The 21,482-nt window shown below is 55.2% G+C and overlaps 1 protein-coding gene and 1 long non-coding RNA gene across 3 annotated transcripts; one reads left to right on the forward strand and one right to left on the reverse strand.

Moving 5' to 3' along the window:
• The first annotated feature begins 3,788 nt into the window (after positions 1–3,788).
• Positions 3,789–15,162, forward strand: LOC309624020. The gene is made up of 2 exons (XR_014241745.1): positions 3,789–11,551; positions 12,624–15,162. It is a non-coding gene; the product is annotated as an uncharacterized lncRNA (long non-coding RNA).
• ARRDC2 (arrestin domain containing 2) lies at positions 14,052–21,333 on the reverse strand. 2 transcript variants are annotated; one of them, XM_082381535.1, is made up of 9 exons: positions 20,820–21,333; positions 17,747–18,037; positions 17,589–17,655; positions 17,215–17,362; positions 16,584–16,686; positions 16,239–16,495; positions 15,932–16,094; positions 15,510–15,667; positions 14,052–15,237 (listed from the first exon to the last, which is right to left on the reverse strand). In XM_082381535.1, exons 1-9 carry the CDS (start codon positions 21,076–21,078, stop codon positions 15,184–15,186), a joined length of 1,500 nt encoding a protein of 499 aa, XP_082237661.1. In that variant the 5' UTR covers positions 21,079–21,333; the 3' UTR covers positions 14,052–15,183. The 2 variants fall into 2 exon arrangements, with proteins under 2 accessions (XP_082237661.1, XP_082237660.1); XM_082381534.1 differs by lacking the exon at positions 17,747–18,037 and having other exon boundaries at positions 20,820–21,327.
• Between the last annotated feature and the right edge of the window lie 149 nt (positions 21,334–21,482).

The raw sequence follows: 21,482 nt of genomic DNA on the forward strand, positions 1-21,482 counted from the left end.
GGCTCAGTAGTTGTGGCCCACGGGCTCAGTCGCTCTGCGGCATGTGGGATCTTCCCAGACCAGGGCTAGAACCCGTGTCCCCTGCATTGGCAGGCAGACTCTCAACCACTGCGCCACCAGGGAAGCCCCTGTGTTTTATTTTGAAAGGAGAAAAAGAATATTCACTGGCACGCCTGGACAGCTTGAGTATATAGTAAGATATTGAGTACAAACGCAGGTTACTGGAAATGCCTTTGAAATTAAGAGACCAGCAACTTAAAACAATCATGTATATATATAGACTGCTGTATCAAAATCACATGGTAACTGCAAATGAAAAAAAATCTAGAATAGATTTGCACACATAAAAGGAAAAAGAATCCAAACACAACATGAAAGATAGTCATCAAATCACAAGAGAAAACAATGACGAAAGAGGAAAGGAAGAAAAAAGACCTACAAAAACAAATCCAAAACATTTAACAAAATGGCAATAAGAACATACATATCGATAATTACCTTAAATGTAAACGGATTAAATGCTCCAACCAAAAGACACAGACTGGCAGAATAGATACAAAAACAAGACCCGTATATATGCTGTCTACAAGAGACCCACTTCAGATCTAGAGACACATACAGACTGAAAGTGAGAGGATGGAAAAAGGTATTCCATGCAAGTGGAAATCAAAAGAAAGCTGGAGTAGCAATACTCATATCAGACAAAATAGACTTTAAAATAAAGACTGTTACAAGAGATATAATTAAGATATCACTTTTCTTCCTTGCACAAGTTTCCAAAACAGGGGACTTTGTATAATGCATTTAGATTTTGTTCTTATTTGCCTTTTCCCCGCAATCTCGAAATAAAATATCATATACCTATTTTTAAGGTCAGCTTGGTTAGGTTATAATTCACATACAGTAGAGTACAGTTGGATGAGTTTTAACAAATGCATAGTCTTGGAACTGTCAATCTGGATATAATATTTCCATCACCCCAAAAATTCCATCAGTCCCCCTTTACAGCCATTCCCTCCCGACTGAAGGTATGCAGTTAATGATAAATCCTGGGTGAGCACATTTGTTTTTTCCCACTGGATACAGTAAGTTAGAGTTACAGATTCAACTGGAGGGGAGATGGGGGTTCCTCCTGCCACAATCCCAATCCCCTTGAGCTGAGCCCAGAGTGGGCCCAGGGCCTGGCATGAAGGGTCTACCTGTGGACATCCACAGTTGGCCAAAGTCCCATTTTACAGCCAGTACTACTGAGGCTAGAGACAAATGGCCCAGTGGGTCCAGTGGCTTCAATTTTGGTCCTGGACGCTGGACTTTCATCTCCTCACCTCAAAAGTGAGGATTAAAAGGGAAGCTGGGTGTTGCTATAGACTGAATGTTTGTGTCCCCCAAAATTCATAAACTGAAATCCCGATCCCCAGTGTGATGGTTTTAGGAGATGTGGCGTTTGGGAGGTGATCAGCTCATGAGGGTGGAGCCCCCACTGATGGGATTAGTGCTCTTATAAGAAGAGACATGAGAGAGCCTGTTTCGTCTCTCTGTTCTCTGCCACATGAGGACATAGCAAGAAGGCAGCCAACCAGGAAGTGGGATCTCACCAGACTCCAGATCTGCTGGCACCTTGGTCTTGGACTTCCCAGCCTCCCAAACTGTGAGAAATAAGTTTCTGCTGTTTAAGCTCCCCAGCCTTTAGTATTTTTGTCATAGCAACCGAAACTAAGACCTGCTGCATCCTGGGGTCACTACAAGTCCTCGGCCAGCAGCTTCTTCCTCCGGACCCTGTTTCCTTATGTGTAAAATGGGGATAGTTATGGAATCAGCCTAGTGGGACTTTTTTTTTTTTGAATTATAGTTGATTTACAATATTTTGTTAGTTTCAGGTATACAGCAAAGTGATTCAGTTATATATATGTATTTTTTTCAGATTATTTTCCATTATAGGTTATTGCAAGATATTGAGTATAGTTCCTTGTGCTATACAGTAAATCCTTGTTTCTTACCTATTTTATGTAGAGTAGTTTGTATCATAAAATCCCATACTCCTAATTTATCCCTCCCACCTTCCCTTTCCGATTTGGTAACCATAAGTTTGTTTTCTATGTCTGTGAGTCTGATTTCATTTTTTAAAAAATTAATTAATTAATTTGGCTGCACCGGGTCTTAGTTGTGGCACGTGGGATCTTCACTGAGGCGTGTGGGATCTTTAGTTATGGCATGTGGGCTCTTAGTTGTGGTATGCGGGATCTAGTTTCCTGACCAGGGATCAAACCCAGGCCCCCTGCATTGGGAGCACGGAGTCTTAACTGCTGGACCACCAGGGAAGTCCCTCATTTGTATATAGATTCATTTGTGTTATTTTTTAGATTCCACATGTAAGTGATATTATATAATATTTGTCTTTCTCTGACTTTCTTCACTAAGCGTAATATTCTCTAGGTCCATCCATGTTGCTGCAAATGGCAAGATTTCATTCTTTTTTATGGCTGAGTAATAGTCCACTGTGTATATATATCTTAAACCAATCGTCTGTTGATGGTCACTTAGCTTGTTTCCATGTCTTGGTTATTGTAAACAGTGCTGCTGTGAACATTAGGGCGCATGTGTCTTTTCAAATTAGTTTTCATCTTTTCTGGATATATACCCAGGAGTGGGATTGCTGGATCACATGGTAGCTCTATGTTTTGTTTTGTTTTGTTTTGTCTATTTTTTTTTTTAATTTTTATTTATTTATTTATTTATTTTTGGCTGTGTTGGGTCTTCGTTTCTGTGTGAGGGCTTTCGCTAGTTGCGGCAAGTGGGGGCCACTCTTCATCGCGGTGCGCGGGCCTCTCATTATCACGGCCTCTCTTGTTGCGGAGCACAGGCTCCAGACGCGCAGGCTCAGTAGTTGTGGCTCACGGGCCTAGTTGCTCCGCGGCATGTGGGATCTTCCCAGACCAGGGCTCGAACCCGTGTCCCCTGCATTGGCAGGCAGATTCTCAACCACTGCACCACCAGGGAAGCCTGTTTTGTTTTGTTTTAAGGAACCTCCATACTGTTTTCCACAGTGGCTGCACCAACTTACATTCCTGGTGGGGTTTTTGTGGCTGTTAAATGAGGTCTGTCTCAGCAAGGCCTGGCTGGGCACTCATAGGTGTTAGCTGCTACTATTACTATTAGAGTGGTTGCTATTGTTGCCACCCCAGCCCTGGTTCTTGACCTTGAGACTTCCCAGCTGGGCAGCCTGAAGCTCTTCTCTCTGCCTCCTGACCCCACCCAGCAGCCTGTGGCCCTGTCCCATTCCTCCCGAGCCTGTCTCCTGAGGTGGCCAGGACATCATGGAAGAGGACTGTATACCTGGGGTATCTGGGAGGCAGGCAACTCTGGAAATTCCAGGGCAGAGACGTTGCTGGGTACTGTTTGTCTCACCCCCGCCAGGGCTGAGGATGTGCTGGGGCTTTCATCCTTCTCTGTGTGGGCGATTCAGGACACAATGTCCTATCCTGTCCTGTCCTGTCCTGCCCTGCATCATAAACTTAGCTTTACCAACTATCCAATTTACAATTGGAGACTGTAAATTGTCAAGAGGAGCTGGGCCTGGCATGAAAACAGCTCTTGAAATCATCATGTTCCCTCCCACCCTGGGACCTTTGCACATGCTGTACCCTCTGCCTGGAACTTTCTGTCCTCTGTTTACACTTACAGATCTCCCCCTCCAGGTCTCCATCACATCCTCCAGAAAGCCCTCCTGGACTCCATGCTGGGGGTCCAAGCACTGGGGGGAGGGGGGGGTCTTCCTTTGGCAGGTCCTGTCCAAGTTATAATTTTGCATTTATGGTGATGACTGGGTTAATATCCATCTCCTTCGTTGATGGGGAGTCCTGGGCAGGCAAGAATTGGGGTGCCTGGCATACAGTAAGTATTCAATAAAGAGTGATGGGATCAATCACTGAATTCATAACTACTTATTGAATCTCATCTGCCATTCACTCAGTAACTCTTTACCGAGCCCTGCAGGGCACCGGGCCAAACTCTGGGTTCTGGGGACACACTGTGAATGAAGAAACTCAGACCCCCTGCCCTCCTGTGGAACCCCTGTGGTCCCGAGCCTCTTGCTAATGGTTCTAGTGAAAACTCTTGAATAAGGGCACTATTCTTGTTACCCAGCCTCTGGTCCTCAGAGACAGATGTGTTTATGAGCCAATTGTCAGAACTTACCCATCCCCATGAGCTCCTGGGAGAGACAAGGATGGTGAACCGTCAGTGGTACCACTTTCTCTGTGCCTGGGATCCCCCTCAGGATCTTCACAACCTCCTGTGATTGAGGCTTCATCAAAGTGGGGTCAGGGAATTCCCTGGTTGTCCAGTGGTTAGGACTCGGCGCTTTCACTGCCATGGCCCTGTGTTCAATCACTGGTCGGGGAACAAAGATCCCACAAGCCATGTGGCACAGCCAAAAAAAAAAAAGGGTGTGTGTGTGTCAGATTTAGCAAATAAACATCTATCTAGGCACCCAGTTAACTTCAAATTTCAGATAAGCAACCAATACATTTTTTTAGCATAAGTATATCCCCAAATGATGCATGGTCTAAATTTATACAAAAAAAATTTTTTTTTATTGTTTATCTGAAAGTCAAAGTTAACTGGATGTCCTGTATTTTGTCGGGCAATGCTGATCCATCATTGTGCCCATTTTACAGATAAGGAAGCGGAGGCCCAGAGAGGTTAATCGATGTCCCTGAAGTGGCACAGCCAGGGATGGGCAGATGGAGAATCCAAGTGGTACCATGGGACCCACTGCCTTCAGTGCTCAATTCCTGCCTCCAAAGATCCCAGCCTGAGGCGTGGTGGGGCTTGAATGAGCAAAAGCCCCACCTCACCTGGGTCAGAGGCACTTTCCTCACTCTCACTCCTGGTGCTGGAAGCAGCTGAAGGAGAGGAGTCCCCAGAACCAGGGCCCTCTGCAAGCAGGAGGAGCCCATCCCACTATCTGGATTCCGGCATCCGGAAGTAGGGTGGCTGGTCTCCTGTAAACAGCCAGTCTCATGTCACTGTAAACAGCTGGTGTCTAGAGTTGTCACAGTGCCCGAGTCTCAGTGTGACTGCCCTGTGACTCGATACCCTGCCGCCAGCCCCGTCACTGGATACTTGGTAAACAGTGTTCTGAGAATGGGTAGCAGTGCCCCATCTGGTCAGTACGGTGCTGGGACCAGTGGCTGGGTCCAAATTAAACCCAGATCCTGACACCCCATTAGCCATCCCGGCTGCTTTGTACTTCTACTTTGTAAATATCCAGTCCTGATACCTGTTAACTTGTCAATGGTCAGACACTGTTAGTCATCAACCTGCCCTAATATTTCTTAGCTGGAGATCTGGAAGCACTTTAAGCAGAGTTCTGATACTTTGTAAACAATGAATCCTGATACTTTGTTAACCATCTAGCGCCTCACCAAGGTGCTGGCAAACTGCAGCTCTGGCCAGACCTAGAAACAGCTTCCACACTTTTCCATGATTGAAAACATACCAAAAGAAGACCATGTTGTGACCCATGAAAACTACATGAAATTCAAATTTTAGTGTCCACAAATAAAGTTTTATTGGGTTACAGCCATGCTCACTCATTTGAGTATTGTTTGTGGCTGCTTTCAAGTGAGCTGAATTGACTAGTTGCAACAGACACTGTATGGCCTGCAGAGCTGAGAATATTTATAATCTGGCCACTTATAGAAAAAGTTTGTTGACTCCTGATCTAAACTCTCAGGCAGTGGCTGTTCCTTATGCTATGCTTAGTATCCTGTTAGTAGTCAGTGGTCCATGGTGTTCATATACTGTGCAAACAGCGAGTTCAATGGTCCACGATGTTTGTATACCATGCAAAGCATCTCTTTACTTTGTACGAGTCACATTAAGCGTGATGTGATGACACTCTGGGTGCAGTGACTATTTGGTCTCTGACAGCAGTTAATGTGTCCCGAGACTGTGTCAACAGTCAATACTGGGAAATGCAACCAAGATGAGACCAAAACGGTGACTGAGAATTAGGCAAAGGAAAAAAGAAGGATCTTGGTACACTCGGGCAGGACCTTGAACCCTGCACCGAGGAGCTGGACTTCCTCTGGAAGGTGATGGTAAGGTATGGCCAGACTATGAGCAGAGGGAGGGCACACTCAGCCTGGACGTGGGGGCGGAACCTCTCCTGACCTGGATTTCCCACTTGTGCTATGGGCTGAGGAGTTCAAAATAAGGGCCTTTCTAGGCCTGGAGTCTGGAAGGAAAGGGGGCTCCGGATCATGATGGGGAGGGTTTTATGAGAGGCCAGTGTGTGAATAACTGAGCAGGACCTTCTGCTTCACTCCCCCCCACCGCCGCAAACACCAAGCAGGCTCTGCGGGGGGGCGGCAACAGGGAGCTGGAGGCCAGGGTGAGGCTGGGGGCTCTCCTTTAGGAGGACATGCTCTAGGTTCCTGCACTCTCCTTTGTTACTGCGTGTTCACTGGACACTCACTGCATGCTGTAGCCCTGCCCTCTCAGAGCTCCCATTACAGAGGGGAGGCGGAAGATGACCATGAACTCACCAATACGTCATAATTATGAATTGTCAGAAGCACAAGGGAAGGGCTGAGAGAGGGAATGAGGCAGCGCAGCTTCGGTCAAGGAGGCCGAGGGGCCTGAGAGAAAGGGATGTTTGAACTTAGACCTGGAGGAGAAGGTGAGCATCTTGGGAGGAGTGAGGGAAGGGCTCTCTGGATAGAAGTAACAGCAAGTGCAAAGGTCCTGAGGTGGGACTGAATCTGTTGTGATGGAGGCTGTGGGGGCCGGCCCACATGGGACGTCACAGGCTTTGGGGAGGGTGTATAAGGGACGGGATCTGAGCCTTGTTTCATAGCTCCCATGGCTGCCCTGGGGCTGGGGCACTGAGACACCAGCAAAAAACCCCCACTGCACTAACGTTTCGGGTCCATTTCACAGATAAATCAGCCTGGCGCGGAGCTGATGTGAGCCAAGGCCAGGGGGGTTGAAGGCCTGGGCAAGGGAGTTTCCAGAACACGTGGGCCTCTGGGTGGAATGGAAAAGTCTTGCCTGCCCTTCTAAACCACAGAGTTTGGCAGGTCCTGAGAGTGATAAGCCAGCAGGAGGCACCTCCTGGGAATCAGGCATGGCAGGGGGGCCTGAGCCAGCTCCAGGAAGTTGGCATGTGAGAAACATGGTTCTGCATACCTGTCTGGGTGATGCTAGGCTCCTGAGAGGCCTCAGCCCTGACCTGTCTGGAGGGGATAGGCATGGCCAGATGTAAATGCCCTCAGCCTGTGAGGTCAGAACTGGGTTAGAGAAAAGGGGCATTGGAGATGGGGTTTTGAAGGATGAGTAGAAGTTTGAGAGCAAGAAAAAGGCATCCCAGGAACATGACCTGCAGGAAGCCCCAGTTTGGCCCCATTTGGTCCCTGTGGCTGAGTAACCCTAGACTGTCCTGGACCCTCGGTTGTCTCCCACTTAATATGGGAAAGGACAAAGCCTATGAGATCAGGCTAGCCCAGGTTTGAATCCAGGCTTTTCCACTTTCCGGGTGACTCTGGGTGAGTGAGGCCACACCAAGATTGGCCCCAGGCTACAGGAAAATAAACTGAGGCTTACAGAGTGAGGCCACTCATCCATCCTAAGATGCAGAGAAGTGGCCAAAGCTGGGGCCTGTGGTCAGGACTTAGGGAAGGAGAGGAAGACAGTTGCAACAGAATCAGGAGACGGGTGTCTTGCCCAAGGCCAGTGTCCTGAGGCCTGAGAGATGGAGAGGAGGGGAAGGAAGAGCAGGCTGGCAGTTGGCATAGCAGGTGCAAAGGCCCTGAGGCAGGAACATATTTGGCAGTCTCCAGGAACAGCAAGGAGGCAGGTGAGCCAGGAGCTGACGTGTGAGGGGCAGATGAAAGGAAAGGAGGGCGGAGCAGTCACAGGGGCTATGCAGGGCCTTGGGGACCAGGAGGAGCCACAGTGGGTTTGGAGCAGGGAAGAGATGGAATCTAGAGTGACCACTGGCAGCTGAATCAGGGCTTACCTGGGGATTCAGAGTCCTGGGGGTGTCGCATAGGCTCCTATCTGTCAGCCCGTACTGGCACAAGCCTGCACAAGCCAGTATATTCCAGTTAGTGCTTACCAGGGCACACCAGTACCCACTGCTGACAGACACCCAAGCCTAACAGCTGGACCCAGACTTGCAAATACACCAACCAGCCCGCATCTGCTTCCTGAATTGACTGAGATGTGTACCACCTTCAAGTACATAACGCTTGTGTGCATGCGCCTCTGGGCAACTCCGCAGACAAGGCAGACACACAAACACATGCACACACTGGTGGCTCCACCTATTTCCAGGCCGCCTGCAAACACACATGTGTGTGAGTACACCCCCCAGACTGAGTCACTAGGAGGCTCAGGAAGCACTGCTGGGGGCTCCCTTGAGAGCTGGCTTCCTGTTTTCAAAGAGTCTGGGAACTGTTGATGGAATGTTCTGGACAGGCCCAGCCCTTCCCCTACTGCCTCAGCACCCCTCCCCCGCATCTAGCCCCACAGATCCTGCACCCCCTCTGTACCCCAGTACTGACCCTGTCCTACAGTGTGGTCAGACTCCAGATCAGGAAACTGAGGTTCAGAGAGGTACAGCCACTAGCCCAAGTTCACACAGGAAGGAAGAGGTGGTGCCTGGAGTCCAGACCCTGAGCTCTATCTAGCCTGCCTCCCTCTGGAGCACCATTCCCGGGGTCCAGGATTCACAGACAGAGAATTGCCCCTTTCTGCCTGGACTGTGGCCCAGCTCCTCCTGGCTCCTGAGGCCACGCCCATGCAACCCCAGGCTCTCCTGCCCCGTGAATCCAATCCCCCCATTCACCACCCACTCTACCCATCCCATCCTCTGTGTCTCCAAAAGGAGGGCCACCTACGTCACAAACATTAATGAAGCTTCAGCAGCTGACGAAGCAGAACTGGTCTCACCCTCTGGGGGTTGGTGAAGGTGGGGGAGGACCCAGCCCAGGAGCAAATAAACAAACACATCTGCAGCTGTCCCCTCTATGCTCCAGCCCCACAGAGCCACTGGGATGACTGAGGACATGCTTGGCTCTCTTTTGTCTGCTGGGTTGCACAGGCTGTTCCCTCTGCCTGGAATGCTCTTCTCTAGTTCCCCAGTGAACTCCTCTTCATCCATCAAAGCCCCAACTCCAGTGTCCTCTCCTCCTGGAAGCCCTCCCAGGACCCTTCAGCCCTCATCCTTCCCTCTGGCCCCACCCTGACTTCACAGGGTGGCGGGTATTTGTGGACTCCACCATAATGCCTCTGGACTCTGTTCTGCTGTCCTTGTCATGGTGGCAAAGATGGTCGCTAACATCACCTCCAGGGAGTCCCCAAACTCCCACAGTGATTGGCCCAGCCAGAGTCACATGCCCATCCCTGAACCAGTCCCTGGGTCTGTGGTAAGAAAAAGGTCTAATTGGCCAGACCTGGTCCCATGTCCACATCTGGAAGCAGGAAGTGGACCTGGCTCCTTTTCTCTTCTTTTATGTATTTATTTATTTTTGGCTATGTTGGGTCTTCGTTGCTGCACGAGGGCTGTCTCTAGTTGCAGCGAGCCGGGGCCGCTCTTCATTGCGGTGCGCGGGCTTCTCACTGCGGTGGCTTCTCTTGTTGCGGAGCACGGGCTCTAGGTGCGTGGGCTTCAGTAGTTGTGGCTCATGGGCTTAGTTGCTCCACAGCATGTGGGATCCTCCCTGACCAGGGATCGAACCCGTGTCCCCTGCATTGGCAGGTGGATTCCTAACCACTGGCCACCGGGGAAGTCCGACCTGGTTCCTTTTGCCCACCAAAAGGTGTTCAGGGAGAGTAGGTGCCCTCAAGACCCTTTTACCAAGGACTTAGGGATCCCCTGCCTGCTCCATCCTGGCTGGGGGGCCTTGGGCCAAATCACCTGTTCTCTTTGCCTCAGTTTCCCCACCTGTGAATTGGGCTCAGCATGGCTGAGGTGTTGGAGCACAGAGGGGCCATCCAGGCACTCCCCACCCCCCCCCCACCATTCAGAGGTCCTGTTTACCACGCACCTCCTTCCCCCATCTTTTCTTGTTGCTCTCTGTGATTCCCCCCGAGACGGGGCAGCACAACGTGGGCAGGCACTGATGGCCACCAGCTGAGTCACCACTTCCTCCTGGGCCCCTTGCCCAGCCTGATGCTTTCTGGGGGCTTTCCTGGCCTTCCCCGAACATCAAAAACAAGGTGGGGGATGACTCCCGGGTTGGAGGCGCGAGGGCAGAGGCGCGTGTGGACAAGACTGCGTACACCTTGGCATGGCTTCAAATCCCACGTCCTGTCCCCACCTGTAAAGAGGCCATAACCTCCTCAGAGTTGGGGGACTCCACACGTGAACACCCCACAGACCCTCAAGCCATGGGCGCCCAGCGCTGGGATGAGCACGGTCATTGCCGTCGTACCTGTTTGGACAGGCGTTAGAGGGCATGTGGGTCTGTGTTAGTGGTTTCTGGGTTGCGTGTGCCCGAGTTCGCGGGCCCATTTCTGTGTCTCTGCACGTGTGTGTGCATCATGGCTGGCCCTGTGTGTAGAGCCCAGCAGGCTTAAAAGACAGACCCAGCCCCTTGCTGGACAAAGGTGCATCTGGTGGTGCAGGGAACTACCTGGGCAAAGGTGGGAGGGCTGGGAGATTCCTGGTGGGGCGGTGAGGGCATGGGAAACAGCAGGGGGGCGGCAGGGTCAGGAGGAGGCAGAGGCTGGGGTAGATCAGGCAGGCTGAGGGGTTGGGGAGCCGTGTGTGTGAGCCTGGGAGGCTCGGGCAGACTTCAATTCTAAAATAGTCACCAAGCACCTACTGCGTGTGCCCGGTGCTGCGGATATAGTGGGGCCCTGGGGTAACAGACATGTAAATCAAACGTATAAATATGGGACTTCCTGCTGGTTCAGTGGTTAAGACTCCACAAGCTTCCACTGCAGGGGGTACGGGTTCGATCCCTGGTCGGGGAACTAAGATCCGACTGAGGAGACTCTCTGGTCTAGGGACAGGGAGGTCTACAAGGGAGACGTCCTGGGGAGAGGAGCTCCAGGTGGAAGACTCAGCAGGTGCAAAGTTCCTGAGGTGGGGATGAGCTGGCAGAGGGTCCCATTCAGGAAGATCTAAGCCCAGAGCAAGGAGGGGAGGCGTCAGGGGGCAGCGCTGGTGGGGAGCAGGGCCACCAGGACAGGCTGTCCTGTAACTGGAGCCGGGCAGGAACACATCTGCCCGCCCGCTCGCCAGGCCCCAGCACTCCCTGCTCAGGACAGAATGTGCTGGGAGGAGAGGCTGGTGGTGGCTGAGCCTGGTGGCTGGAGCAGGGCGGCTGGAGGATTCCTGAACAGCAGCCCGGCTGGGCTTGCTGCCAGTGAGGGTAGAAAACAAGCAGCAGGCGCCCTGCCTGCCTGTCACCCGATGCCCCAGGCTTGGCCCGGCCAGGGCAGGAGACAGAGACAGTGAAAGAGTCAGAGACTGAGAGAGACGGAGAGATGGTGACCAAGAGAGATGGTGAGCGAGAGAGACAGAGATGCAGAGATGGTAAGTCAGAGACAGGAGGAGATAGAGGATACGAGAGACAGTGACAGAGAAACAGCTAAAGAGACAGTGAGAGAGCAACGTGAGGCGGAGATGGGGGAGGCAAAGATGGTGAGAGAGGCAGAGACAGAAAGACAGTGGTGAGAGACAGAGAACTGGCATTGACTCTGAACGGGTGACAGGTCTGATTCTAGGGGGTCCTGGGAAAAAGCGTGAGGCAGTGACACTCCCACCCCCATCAGAGTCTTTGTTCACACCAGAGTAGATGGGAAGTCCCCTCCAGTCACTCACACCTGCTGTGTGCTGGGTCCAGGGACACAGCCCTGACCCAGCCCCACCCTCAGGGTCTCAGACAAACAAGTGAATATCTAAATACGAATTTCAGAGACTGACGAAGGCTATGAAAACAGTAGGACAGGGGGATGGGGGAGGGAGTGATGAGGGGTGGTGACTTTAGGTTGGGGTGTCCCTGATAAGATAAGGCTGGTGGGTAAAGAGGAGCCAGCTATAGGGAAGAGCCTTTCAGCAGAGGGAACCGCATGTGCGAAGGCTCTGAGGTGGGAACCGGCTTGGGGTGTTTGAGTAGCAGCCAGGGATGGAGGGGGAGCTGGAGGGAGAGGTGGGTGGGTGGTCTTAGGGGACCAAGGAGGGGAGGGATTTTATCTTAGAAGAATATTTGGCCACCCTTCTCTATACTCTGTGGGCCCCTCTCTATGTTCAGGGAGTTCCCCAAATTCTGGGCTGCCTGGGCCAGCTCCATCCTGGTTGTCATTTATCTGAAGCAGAAAATCTGCCTCCTTTAGGGATCAGGTTCCAGATAGTTGCAGACGCTGGAGTCCTGGGGTCATGAGGTGGCTTGTCCTCCCAAGCCCCCTGGGGGAACCTTTCATAGAACTGTACCCGCATCCGCTAATGCAATAAACACCTAAGACTCTTCTTAGTTTGGGAACATGGATCCGGAAACTGGGATCTTGTGTCTCCCACGATCCAGCTGAGGGGAAACTCAGCCCCTCCTGAGGCTGCCATCTTGGATCTGGGTGACTGTGTTAAGGGAACATCTCCTCTCTGCTGCCAGGCCCCAAGGAACCCCAAGTCTGAGAAGCTCCAAGCTTGATGGCGTATCAGCGGCCCAGGGTGGATGCTGCTGGACTGGGAAGGCTGGGTGAACCCCACGACTAGGAATCACTGGGAATCAGGGCCCAAATTTAGACTGGTGGAGAGGAGGTGTTCCAGAGTCTCAGATGGAGAAACTGAGGCTCAGAAACAAGTGACCGGCCCATCATCACACAGAGAGCAAAGGCCTGACCCCAGAGCTCCCAGTGTCCACCCCTTGTCCCTGCCCCTCAGCCCTGCCCATGGCCACTCTGGGCTGCTAGTTAATTTTCACTACCTTGGGCAGGCTGGTAGGCACAGCCAGGGCTATCAGAGGGTGGTATAATTGGGCCCCGCCCAAATGGGGTGTGGCCTAGGGTCTGGGGTGGAGCCCAGGCTGCCAGGGAGTGTCACATGGGTGTCACATGGCCTGTAGGGTATGGATTCCAGAGTTCCAGGGGCAGTTTTGAGTGGCAGCTCCATCAGTCCCTACTGTGAGACCCTGGGCGAGTTACCTCATTCCGTTGGTCTCACTTTCTCCACCTGCAACTCCAGAAAAATGACTACCTCCACGCCGCTAGGGCTGCCTTAAAGCCCTGTGAGTACTCAAACAAACCTTCGTACAAGCACGACCACAGCAGCATGAGCCACAACCCCTAGGAGGTGGAAACGACCCAAATGTCCATCAACAGGGTATGACTGGATAAATAAAATGTGGTTCATCTACACAATGGAATATTATTTGGCCATAAAAAGGATTGAAGCACTGAGTCATGCTGCAACAAAAGTGGTTGAACCTCCAAATATGCTAAGCGAAAGAAGCCAGACACAAAAAGCCGCGTATCCTATGATCCCATCTACATGAAATATCCAGAACAGGCAAATCCAGAGACAGAAAGCAGATTAGTGGTTGCCTGGCACTAAGGGACGGGGAACAGGGACTGCTAATGGGGACAGGATCTCCTTAGGGGCTGATGAAAATGTTCTAGAACTAGCTAGAGGTGATGGTGCCCCAACACTGAAAAGGAATGCTAAGGAATTGTACACTTTCAAATGGTATATGAATTGAACCACAGTAAAAGCAAAACCAGCCCAGACTGCATAGACAGGCAGGCTCCTCCTGCCTTTGGCACCCCTCTGTCCCCTCATCTCCATTCTGTGAGGACAGGTGAGGCCCCTGCCTGCCCTCCACCGGCCACGCTCCCAACCTCTGCTACTGCACGAGGGGAAAGCATCCGGCGCCAGCCTGAGCTGTCTCCCTATGTGTCCCTGGGCCTCACCTTCACCTTCTGGACAATGGGCCCCTCAACCTTCCTCAGCCTGGAATTCCATCTGAGATCCAGACTCAAGACGGAGGACAAGGCCACCCCAGGTTCCTCAGCACCTGAGGGCAATAAACCACTAAGCCCAGTCTCTTCCTCCGTGCTTTTATTTTTAAAAAATAACTGTACAAAAGAGAACAATTTAAGGCTTAACGGAAATGTAGAGTCCCAGGTGAGGGTCCTGCCTCAGCCCGGGCTGGGACTCTGCACTTGGGGGCTTGTCCAGCTGCCCCATTATGTTTTGTCCCTCCAGGACACAGGGGGTGCCCAGAAGAAGCACACTGGCCCTGCTGTGTCACCCCAGGCTGACCTCTGTCCCCGCAGCCTGGTTTAATGTTCTGCTGTCACCATCTTGAAATTCTGAATTCTTGAACAAGGGGCCCCACATCTTCATTTTGCAAGTGATGGAGCCGGTCTTGTCTGTCCCACTCTGAACCTGGGTTTCTCGGGCCATACAATACCCAGGCAGCTCTCACGTCCTGGAGTGTCTGGAGGGGCCCCCAGGCAGCCTAGCCTGGGCCAGGAATCTCTGGCTTCCAAAGGTTTCAAAGGCTGGAGTCGCTGCCCCTGTTGCCCTGTTGCCCCACACAGCTCTGATGACCTGCTTCCCTGAATGCCTCATTCCTGGGCCCTCTCGCCTGCCGGACCTTGCAGTGTGGCCTCGACTGAGGCACTTGCTCTCTGAGCCCCAGTTCTAAGATGAAGGGGGCAGTCTCCAAACATCACTCAGCTCTGACCTTCTTCGACTTTTCCTTCCGCTTGCTTGCCTGCCCTCCGAGCTCTTATTCATGCACCAAAGCCTCAGCTAAAATGCCCTTTCCTCCAGGAAGCCTTCCTGCTCCCCCTTTGGACTCTCCCAGCTCTTGGTCCCTTCCTCTGGTCCTATGGGCCTGGAAGTATTTATGTCTGGCTCTGTCTCTCCCAGACTGGAGGCTTCTGGGGGACCACAGGCTGGCACAGACAGGTTGAACAGTCTCTCGGATCTTATGGTGGGCATTTGATACCTTATGAGAACCAGTCCAGATATGTCAGACTCCAGACTGGGAGTCTCTTCCTCTACTCTGTGTGATGTTGGAATGGCCCTGCCCCGTTCTGAGACTCGGTTTCCCCAACTTCAGCGCAGTCAGGCTGGTCTGCTCTCGATCCAGCCACTCCTCGCTCATGTCCACGCTGGCTGGAAGCACGTGTACAGCCTCATCCCTTGAAGTTTCCACTTGCCACTCAGCAGGTCATGCAGCGGGGCCTCATGGCCTCTGAGGGTGGGTTTGGATCCTCCTGCGGGGGGGCGGAAATGATCCCATCAAGTCTCAGGAGGCCCTGGAGGCTCAGAAACACCCCTCCCCACCCTCCTCATCTCCACTCCCCCACTTGGCCGGGGGTGACACCTAGGAACAGACTAAGGTGCAAGGTGGGTTCAGGCCCTTGCACCTGTATGGGGATGTATAGGAGTTCCATCATTACTTAAAACTCATCTGTGGCTCTCCACCCTCATCTTGGCTCTCAGGGCCTGGAGAGCCACAGGGGCTTCTTGAACCCCCTAAGCTCACCTCAGAGTACAGGGGTGGTGGGCGGTAGCGGAACTCCTGGATGTAGGCAAAGAAGGGGCCTTCAACACCCACGTCAGTGTCCTGCAGTAGTCGGAAGGGGCTCTGCTCCATGGCTGCCACCTCCTCGTCGGCCACCACATCTGAGTACTCGGGAGGTGCTGGAATCGAGAGACGGGGTGGGTGAGGCTGGTAAAGGAGGCGGGGAGCCCCAGAATTGGGGACGATGGCTGGGAGCTGGCTTGTGCCAGTTCTGGGGCTGCTGGGCTGTGTGCCCTTGGATTGGGATCCTGGGGGATTTCATACTCCCAACGACTGTTACTGAGCACTTTCACAGATGGGGGCTTCAAGGCTGGGGGAGGGAGTCAGCCAGGCACCTGCCTCCCTGCCCACCCATGCCCCCCACAGCAGGATGGAGAGCTCACCTTCAGGTCGCTCTGGCAGGACCCCCAGTCCCCAGTCCAGCAGGAAGCTGGCATGGCTGCCCACGCTGGACGAGCGGCTGCCGAAAGGATGCAAAGGGATGGTGCCGATGACCAGCGGCAGCTCCAAGAGCAGCTTGGATGAGCCCGGGATGTCCACGCAGACCTGGAGGAAGGAGCCATGACAGAGGGTGCCCAGGCAGCCTCGGCCACACCCTCCTTCTACAGGAGGCCTTGATGGGGGGCGGGGGGACCCCCAGCTTGGAGGACAGAGCAGACGCAGCCACCCCAGCCCCCGAGGATACTCTACCTTGAGCGTGTAGTCCACATGTAGCACGCGGCAGTGCAGAATAGAGGGACCCACAGGAGGGATCCGCAGCGCCCGGCCCTGCCACAGTGCCCGCCGCCCGGGGCCCACAGGCTCCCCTGAGAGACTAGCCACCACTGCTCGTTTCTGTTTGCGGGCACCTCGCGCCATGAAGGTCTGTGTCTGGACCACGGCCGCCCGCGGCAGCACTGGGCGCGTGGAGCCGTTGTCGATCTCAGCGAAGACGGGGATCACCTCACCTGTAGGGTGGGATGGCAGGGCCTCAGTTTCCCCACCTGCAACCCTGACATGGGCCTTCTTCCCAATCCAGCCCCTCCCACCTGCTACCTGGTGTATAGCCCTTGCGGTCGATCTTGGCTGAGAGGGAGACAAGGCCACGGTTACTGTACCAGGATCGGGCGATCTTCTCCCGAGCTCCCGCTTGAGGGGCCTGGTGGGGTGGAGGGAAAGGACATGAAATGCATCCCACTGTGCCAACCACAGACCCCGTGAAGCTTCTAAACCACCCTCAGCTGAAGGAGGATTTGGGGCAGGGCCTAGTATCCTGGTTTCTTTTTAACATTCTAGAAACTATTTGTAAAATGGATCCAGGAATATAACCCACCTCATTAAGCTGAAAACAAGCAAACAAGCCAAGCACTTAGTGCGTAATGAGTGCTTAGTAAGCCATTATTATTGCAAGCTCTGACTGTGTCCCATTTCATGGAGGAGGCACAGGAGGCTCAGAGAAGGCGAGACACTCATCCAGAAACACACAGCCAACTGGTGCCCCTGGGACTTGCACCTGGCTCCACTGGACTCCACAGGCATTCCCATGCCTACCTCCCCCACTGCCTCCCTCCCTGCCAGGGCTCAGCTGTGACCCCCACTTTGAGAAGGGAGTGAGGAGCCAGTCACCAAATAGCCAGGACCCTGCCTGTGGTGCTCCCATCCCACCTCCCCAAGGGCAGCAGCTCACCAGCAGAGCCGGTGTGTTGATGTCCACAGGCTCGATAACAGTAAACACCTTCCTTGCCCGGCGGGCAGGGACCCAGGGCCGGTGCAGGGTGGCTTTGATGCAGTATCGGACGCTGCCATGTTTGCCTTCAAATGAAGTCACTAGCGTCCTGGGGGTGGAGGAAAGGGGCTTCAGTGGGTGAGATCCACAGACAACCGGGTGGGAGATTCCCAAAGACGTACAGGGATGAGAAACACGAGGCACTCCTGGGGGGCCCCCCCGGGAGACAGTCTTGCGGCTCGGAGGTCCCCAGATACCGAGCAGTGGAGTCCCAAACCTGGAAGGGGCTGCAGACTTAGGGACTCCCCTGCAATCCTCCACCCCATTTGACTTACGGTGGCAGCTGGAAGCTGAATGGGAACTCATGGCGTCCAGGAGGCAGCGTTGTCATCTCTCCGGTGTCTGCAGGTAGGAGCAAGAAGGGGAGGCTCAGTGGCTGTGAGGGGCTCCCGGAGCGCGCAGCACGCGCCGTGCAGGGGTCCCCAGGTGGTACCTGGCGCGAGTAGTGTGGCACGGTGGCTCACAACCTCTACGCGCTCGCTGTAGCTCTGCGTGTACGCGGTGCTCGAGCCTGCGCTGCGCGACTCGGTCCAGTGTACGTGGGCGCGACCCCGCGCGCGCAGCTTCAGGGCGCCCACGCGCGCCGAGCCCGCCAGCTCCAGCAGCACCCGGCCGGCCACCGCCTGGCCGCCGCTGAACACGGGCTCGGCGCCCGCGTTCGCACCATCCAGTTGCACCACCAACGCCTTCACCTTGTCGAACAGCATCGCGGCTGGGATACGAACTCGCGGCGCGCGGTCCCTGGCTTCGAACCCGCGACGCGGAGGCGCGAGGTGCGGACGCTGCAGCCTGAGAACGCGAACCCACCAGGCGCGCGCAGGCGCACTCGCTGATCAGGCCAGAAACTCCTCACTGCCTGCGCCGGCGCCGCATTTATACGGCAGGGAGGGGCGGGGCGAGACGCAGGTCCCGCCCCCGGAGAGGAATACGCCAATGGCGCGCCGAGAGGCGTGGCTCCGCCCACGCGTGGAGCAAAATAACAACAGCCCAGGCTCGCGACCCGCTGCCCTTTACCCTAGTGCACCCTGGGGTGAGACTAAAGCACTGCGGGACAGAGCAAGTATCTCTCAGACTCCGGGGGTCAAGAGGAAGAACTGAGGCCTGGAGGACTCGGGCCTGAGGTCATCCAGCAAGAGCATTCTGCCGTCGGTTTAATCATCAACCGGCCAGCTACTTGCAGACGTGACTCGATGCACGTCCAGCCCGAGCTGGAAGGGTGTGTTAACAGCCAGGCCCCAATCGAGGCCCTGAGAGCCTAGGACTAACTACCTCGGGCCTCAGTTTCCCGCGCCCTGTGCAATGGGGGAGGGAGGAAGAAGTGGATGGGGCCTCCCTCCACTCGGGCGCCTACTGCCCCCTCCTCTGATTTGAAACCCGCTCAGCTGGCTGACCCGGGCTAGTGACAACCATTTGGAGCCTGAGTCTCCACGTTTGTAGAGCCAGAAGAAAATCATTCCCGACCTCAGAGGGTTGTGCATGAATCACGGTGTAGCCCCTACTCGACCCCTCCCAGAGCCTCTCTCCCGAGTCATCAGCCCGCTCCTGACACTGCCAGTCGGCTGCGCCTCAGCGCTTTTGCCCCGACGTTCCTTTCCAAACCTTCAGCACCTGCCCTCCCTCCCCCGCCTCCGCAAACTCCTACTTGTCCTCTAGGCCTAACTCTTCCTCTCACAGACAGAGCCGAGTACCGGGGAAGCTCACGGAATCCCCGGATTCAAGGCTGCGGTGTGCCCTTGGGGCGGTAAACCGTCTGTGGACCTCAGTCTCCTCGGAGAAGAACCACATGCAACGGTTTCCTAGTTGGGAGCTGACTGATCGCAATTTGCGGAGCGCCTGCGCCCTCTGGTGACAGAGGGATGCACTGCTGCTTGAACCCACCCCCTAGTTTGGCCATCCCCTTTGAGTCTGGCTCAGGCCACACCGGGACCCCCTGAGGCCAAGGCACACCCAGCGGGCGGCAGCCATAAACGGACACAACCAATCAGTGATAGGGGTAAGGGCAGGCCGGAAGAGAGGGGTAGAGGCTGTCCACTGAGTGATCACCCTGGGGGGGGGGGGTACCCGGAGGAGGGGGCTCTGGGGCTGAAATAAGGGGCCAAATAGAGCCTAGAAAGAGGACAGGAGGCTATAAGCCCAGGAGGAGGTGGGAAATGGAGTGACCCTGGGGGGATGGGAAGGCTCTTTTGGGTTTTTTGTTTGGTTTGGTTTTTTTTTTTTGGCCACACCGCACTCGGCTCGAGGTATCTTAGTTCCCCAACCAGGGATGGAACCCACGCCCCCTGCAGTGGAAGCCCAGAGTCTTAACCACTGGACGGCCAGGGTAGTCCCAGGAAGGCTCATTCTGAGCCAGTGCCCTCAGTCCGTTTCACAGATGGGTCCCCAGAGGCCCAGAGAGGGGCAGGGCCTCACTAGAGGTCACAAAGCAACTCCACAAGCTTCACCCCTCCAGTATCTTAAGGAAGCTACCAGTGAGTGGGACCAGGAGGACTGTAGGGTGAGACCAGCCCCAATTTCCCTCGAGTCACAGGGAAAGGGAAGTGACTACAGGGCCCCTTCCTGCCTCACCCCTTGCCGGCTATGCCTCGGTTTCCACAGCTGCTCAGGCCCCCACACCTGGGGGCCGTTGGGACAAGTTTGCAAGCCTGTAGGCAAAGCATCTAGTGTGTGCACTGCTGGAAAAAAGGGGGCTGCGGGGGGGAGCCAGGTTCGAGCTGCTTCCTGCTTCCACCCATCTTGCAGATGGGTATGGTGAGGTCTGCCTTCCCCAAGAGGAGGTGGCCAGGGCAGCCCAGAGAGACCAACACCCTCCTCAGCCACATAGCACAGTGCTGGGGCACAGACTTACTCTTTCTGTTGGCCCTGTTCTGCTCCCGACTGGCTGTATGGCCTGAGGGTGGGGGACTGAGGTTCAGAGCAAGGTAGGGACATGCCCAACACCTAAGACTCCCAGTCTGATCTGACCCCACCCCAAGTCTTCTCCCTGCCTGGGATGCAGTCCCACCCGCTCACCTGCAAACACCACCAGAACCCCCAACCCAGCGAACAACCCTTCCTGTAAAAACTGGTAAGGGGCACTGGCAGGGCGTGAGACAGGGGCCTTCTCTGGGAATCAGAGACACCAGGCCTGGGGCTAACGTGGCATCCTAGAGTCCAGAGAGGAGGAACTCCCAGTTCCACCAAGGGATCCCCCAGACTCCATATGGGGGGGGGGCTCCCCACAGCATAGCCTCTAGGTCGAGGGCGTCCCGGCTCTTGGGGGGGGGGCGCGCCCAGACCCTAGGAGGAGTTCCTGGAAAAGAGGGTTTTGGAGGGGGGTAGGTGGGTGGGTGTCCCACCCTGTAGGAGGGTCCACACCCTGAGGAGGAGGTCTCCACCTCTTGAGAAGGGTCACCCGACCACACAGCCTCTAAGTCGAAAGGCTGGCTTTGGAGAGGGGCGCCCAGACCTGGGTAGAGGGTCCCGGGGGATCCTGGCTCGGGGTGGGGGGGGGGGGATGAGCGGCTCACCTCGGAGCAGCAGCTGCCGCCGCCGCAGGTATGTCTCGGCGGCCGCGTAGTCGCTGGACACCGCATTTACACCCACGCTTCGGCCCTCGAGCCAGTGGGTGACCGCCCCGCCGCGCGCCGCCACCTCGAGAGCTGTCACCCGCAGCGGCGACGCCGTCTCCAGCAGCACCCGGCCGCACAGGCGCTCCCCACCGCGGTACGCGCCGCCCGGGTCCCGGGCCAGCTCCAGCGCGAAGCTGCGCACGCCCCCCGGGCGCATGGCTCGGGCCGGGGCGCACGGCGGGGCTGCCACACCTGGCGCGGGCCCGCCGGGCACCCGGCCACCAGGCGCACAGCTGGGGCGCGTCTGCAGCCCTCCCTGGTCTCAGCGTTGGTCTCCGCCGCGCCGGGCGCCCCCCGAGCGTTCTCTTGCTTCTGAGAACTTTGTGCGGGCGCCGCCGGGTCCCGGCCGGCGCGTAGCTGGCGGACTTCCTGGTCCTCCGCGTCAGCCCCGTGACGCGCTCGGGCCTCCGGGGACGTGCCGCCCGCGTGTCCGCGCGGCTGACTTTGCTACCCCCAGGGCGGGGCGGGCCCTGTTTTTTTGAGTCAGAGGCGGGCTGGGGCGGTTGTGGCTGGCGCGGAGCGGAGGCAGCCACCGGGCTCTGTCGTGTGGACTCATTCGTC

This window comes from Balaenoptera borealis (genome assembly GCF_965194805.1).
Source record: "Balaenoptera borealis genome assembly, chromosome: 2".
Classification (NCBI taxonomy): Eukaryota; Metazoa; Chordata; class Mammalia; order Artiodactyla; family Balaenopteridae; genus Balaenoptera; species Balaenoptera borealis.